Genomic DNA, 5,081 nt, shown 5'->3' with positions numbered 1-5,081 from the left:
CTGTTTTTATGTTGTTTTCTAAAATTTTTTGTATCAAATATTTCAATATGAAATAATAATAAAAATAATAAATTTATATTATTAAATCTATTTTATTTGATAAAAAATATTTCTATTTTATATATCACCATATATTAAAATTTATTTCCAATTTTGAAATTATAAATAAGGCCAATTTGATGATTTTAATTATTTGTGGCACATTACAAACAAATAAAATGATAAAAACTAAAAGATAATAATTTTTAAAAAATAAATCAATATATTTTAAAATGGACTGACACGTGTCAGTTACAAGACATGTTTTAGATATTTTTTATGAGTTTAGGTATGCAATTCAAATTCCTATTTAGTTTAGGAATGTTTTGGCACGTTAATATTGTTTGAGTATGTATTTACCTTGGCTTCATAGTGCGGGCATGAATAAGCCGTTTTCCCGAAGAATTTCAGATCCTTTCTCTGCCTGAAGAAAACCAAGCGTTAGTGGTGGACAGTGTATCCACTAACTCATTCGGATTTCTATAGGCTGAGAGCTATATGCAAGTCTATGAAGGCATTAAAAGAGCGTCTCAGAGTTTACGCATCTTTTGATGTGTTTAAGTTCTCTTGGTATATACAAACGCCTCACTTGTTGTTACAAATTTGCTACTTGACGGAAACTTGAGTACACTTTACATCAAGGGTGTACAATTTTTCTTCACATTCGACCTCCAAAAAAAACTTGCTTTTATGAAGATAGTAGCATATGCATGATTCGTGCGTGCTTTGTACACCTACGCTATATCACACAAGATATTTTGGGATGATGAGGAGTATTTCTCACATTTCATAGGAAATTCGTTGACAGGATAGGCATGGTGGTTACATATCTAAGTTGGGGTTGTGTATAGCTCACAACGATGTTTGCAACGAAGAGGTATGAGTTCATGTCATCCATCATTCCCTTATTTTATAGTTGCCAATGTACTCCTTGTTTGGTCCGAGATTTGTATCTTTGTACATTGGTAACAATAATGGTGACAACATGTGTAACCACTGATTTTGGATAAGAGAGGTTGATCTTTTTTACTGTAATTTTAAGCAGATGATAGCTGTTTTGGACAGTAAGCTTTGGTGACTCCGACCTAATTTCAGTTTCAAGTTTCCTCCTTCTGTTTGTGGAATATGCTAATTTAGCAAGCATAAGCAGTTTTACAAAGTGGCACTTTTTTATATCCAGTACTACAAGGCTATACTGAGTGCGACTATGTAAACCCAATAAAACTAAAACACTAGGTATTACCAACTGGTTAAGATAATATCGTAATGAATTAAGGTTCATACAAAATTCTGGAATTTTTCCAGTTTTTCCTAATTATCACCGAACAATACTCGGTGAATGCCACCGAAGGAACCGTCCAGACAGGAACCACCGAAAAGGATTTTGCGAAATCGATCGTGTTTGAGTAGATAAGAGAGATACAATACGGAGAAAGAGAAATCTGGATTTTGATCTGTGTTCTTCATTTGAAAAATCTTATTCTGATTCTCAATTTGATTTGATTCTCAAACTATTTCTTTTTAAGTTTTAACCCGTTTAAATCGAATATATCTGAATACATCGGATTGGTCAGTCTAAATTCAAATAACCCACGTCTGGTTAACCATCAAATAACCAAATGAGTTGGTTTTCAAAAATTGTTCGATAATTTGACTCAATAGTTGGTTCACTTAGACCATCTCCAATGGAACTCTATTTTCCCCTCTATAATTTACACCAAAAATAGAGTAACTCTATTTTAGTGTAACTTTTGCTCCAGTGGTGTTACTCTATGATAGAGTTACTCTATTATAGAGTGAAATATGGAGAAATGTCACTTTTCCACTCCAAATATAGAGTAAAATATGACATTCATCTATATTTCACTCTATAATAGATTAACTATTATAGGGTAACACCATTGGAGCAAAAGTTACATTATAACAGAGTTACCCTATTTTTGGTGTAAATTATAGAGGAAAAAGTAGAGTGTCACTGGATATGCCATTAAGGTAATTCTTTCAGAGTTTACAAGAAAAAACTGTCTTTTACTACCTACAGTAGAACCTCTATAAATTAATACTCGATAAATTAATAATCTCTATAAATTAATAAATTTCGTGAATCCCAACTTGGACCGGTTCAAAATTTGACACAAATCGATAAAATAATAAGATAATATTTTTTAGAAAAATTTATGTAAATATATGGCCCCATTAAAATTATAAATTAATAATCTATATGTATACATAGTTTATATAAGTAAAAATCTATTTTTATATTATTTATTTTATATTCACAATGAAATTATCTTTATATTTTCTTAACACTTAATATATTTTAGATGAGATTTAGTAATATTATATCTAAAACCACATTTAAGTTCTAAGGAATATATATTATATACACTAAACAATATAATAAAATTAATATAAATGTCAAATTAAAAAAAAAAACAATTAATGTCTATACACTAAAATTAAATATTTTTCTTATGTTAGAGTAAATATATCTTAAAATTAAAAAATCTAAATAAGAAAATTTTTGTAAACTAATATCTTTATAAATTAATAAAATTTCAAAATCCCAACAATATTAATTTGTAGAGGTTTTACTGTATTTCGAATTAAAGTATATAACCTTTTTTACATTAGAAGTATATCTGATAGCATCTTTAGTTTAAGGTCTATTTCCAGCGGGTCGCCCAAGTTCAGATGACTTTGATTTGGTACGCAGCGAGCAAAATATTTGCCTGTCGCAGAAGTTGTTACTTTTGGTAGCAGCAAAATGTTTTTACTTCATCGTCTTCATTCTTGTCTCGACTGGTAAATTATGCTGCTTCACTTGCCTCGTCTTCATGCCATCTTTGTAATTGTCATTTCGAATACTGAAAACAAGCCAATCAAACTTTGACTTTATTTACATTTTCGGGTCAGTGATTTTCTGAATAAATTTCGAGTTTATGGTCTTGGTTCTACGGAGATAGGAAAAATGCAAAAGAAATTCAAATCTACAGAAAAGGACTTGAGAGTTTTGTTGATGGCTCTAGAATGAGAAAGTGACCTCATTGAAGAGGTGTTCATCATAAACCAATTCAGACAAGCACCACTACAATCTTTGTAACCAACGTGCATCTTGTCTTATTGTCGCACTACGGAGTTGACATTTTTGGTGGTTAAGTCTTTATCACTCATCAATATCCACATTCCACAGTCACTTACAGATTTTCTTAGGAAATGTGAAATAATTATCTTCACTAGTATTGGAACTAATTTTCTCATATTGTCAATGAAACTGGTGACCTTATGAACAGTTTATCGTTGAAAAGTTACCAAGGTTTACCAGTTGGCCAAAATGATATTTTACGGATGTAGTGATCATATATTATTGAACTCGTTTATTATGGTTATAGATTTTTAGTATTATACTTGATTCGAGAAAGAGAAAATTACTAATGTATAAGAAAATTGGTTTATTACTAGAATGTTATACATCTTTTTAAAATTACTAGAATGTTTGGATACACCTAGAAAATGATAATAAGAGCTTTTGGTTAGTTTTTTTTAATTGAAATTTTTTTTAAACACTAAATCCACATCAGTAATTAACAATCCACATAAGCAAAATAGAAATCAAACCGTCTCCTTCTCCACAACTACATAGGGGTTAAAAAAAAAGAAGAAACGAAGAACATTGTCGTCGTCTCGAAGAAGGAACCACAAGCTTTCTCCCACTCTCCGAAATCCTCGTCGACATTGTGTTTATTTCGTCTTCCTCGAACTAACTCTCTGTCGTTGATACTGTATCTTCTCCGATATTTTTTTCCCCAAATCGTCGTCTTCAATCGTTTGTACGAAATCGTCTTCACCGCATTCTTATCTACGAGTTCGTCTCTTCCGGTAGGATGTCGCGACGTTATATATTGTGTTTTGGTTGAGTTTATGGATCAGTTATATATTATATTTTATCTGAGTTATATTTTTTGTTGCGACTGAGATATGGTTATGTTGTGATATGGTTGAGGGTTTTGTTGCGTCTGAGTTAGGGTTTTGTTGCGACTGAGTTAGGGTTATGTTATGACTGAGTAATTGTTATGTTATGGCTGAGTTATCGCTATGTCGTGACTGAGGAATTGTTAGGTTATGGCTAAGTTACTGTTATGTTGTGCCTGAGTTATTTTTATTTTGTTGAGTTATTGTTATGTTATGGCTGTGTTATTGTTATCTTGTGGCTGATTTATTGTTGGGTTGTATGATCAGATGGATGTTGCTGAAGTTAAATCACGGGATTACCCTCCAAGACTTTACCCTGAAAGGTCTTCTAACCTGGAAAAAAAAGATATTAATCACAATTTCCGTCTAGGAAATTTCCCCCACATTAGAGAAACAATTGTACTTGATGTGTGGGAAGAACTAGTGAACTCTCCCTTTGGAGTAGTTGCTAGGCTAGCTGGACGCGAAAGCATATGGTCTGGTAGGACCGTACACTATCTACTATGTAAACAGCTGCGAGTACATAAGAAGGAGATATGATGTCTCGTGGTTGATGAGGCTATCAGGTTTAGCTTGCTCGAGTTTGGTGAGATCACTGGGTTAAACACAGGTCCATTGCCAACATAAAGTTTTGTACCTGAATAATACAAAGAGTTTTGGGAGGAGTTGAAGGTGCCGCTTGGGATGGGACCCAAGTTAGATGAACTGAAGGAAACATTTGCGTTCTGTCCGCTTTGGAGTTTTGAAAAGCGTAAGTGGATGGGGCTGCTACTTCTTCAAGCCATGGGAGTCTATTGTTTGCATCACAATTCAAGGATACCTTTTGAAAGTGCAATAAGGGTATTCGACGATGAAGCCATGGGATCGTATCCATGGGGTCGCACTGCATACGAAGTTCTCATTGACTCTATTAAAACGTTGGCACCAGAAGGAGGGTCATACACAATAAGCGGCATGACCGTTGCGTTATTGATTTGGGCGTATGAATCCGTCGCCTGCTTCCGTGAGAATTTTGGGAGAGTGGTGAATAATGAAGATGTTCCGCTTTTGCGATGGGGTGGAAAGCGTAC

The 5,081-nt window shown here is 33.1% G+C and overlaps 1 protein-coding gene across 1 annotated transcript in view; it reads left to right on the top strand.

The window, feature by feature from the left end:
• Nucleotides 1-4,770: 4,770 nt before the first annotated feature.
• Nucleotides 4,771-5,081, top strand: part of LOC106314837 — a 1,827-nt gene continuing 1,516 nt past the window's right edge. Inside the window, exon 1 of the mRNA XM_013752652.1 lies at nucleotides 4,771-5,034. Within this exon, the coding sequence (XP_013608106.1) occupies nucleotides 4,771-5,034 (264 nt within the window). The remainder of the gene's footprint in view (nucleotides 5,035-5,081) is intronic.

The sequence above is a fragment of the Brassica oleracea genome, chromosome C9 (assembly GCF_000695525.1).
Source record: "Brassica oleracea var. oleracea cultivar TO1000 chromosome C9, BOL, whole genome shotgun sequence".
In the NCBI taxonomy this organism is placed as follows: domain Eukaryota; kingdom Viridiplantae; phylum Streptophyta; class Magnoliopsida; order Brassicales; family Brassicaceae; genus Brassica; species Brassica oleracea.
The sequence above is the reverse complement of the archived record's forward strand: the minus strand, read 5'-3'. Positions and strand labels throughout refer to the sequence as shown.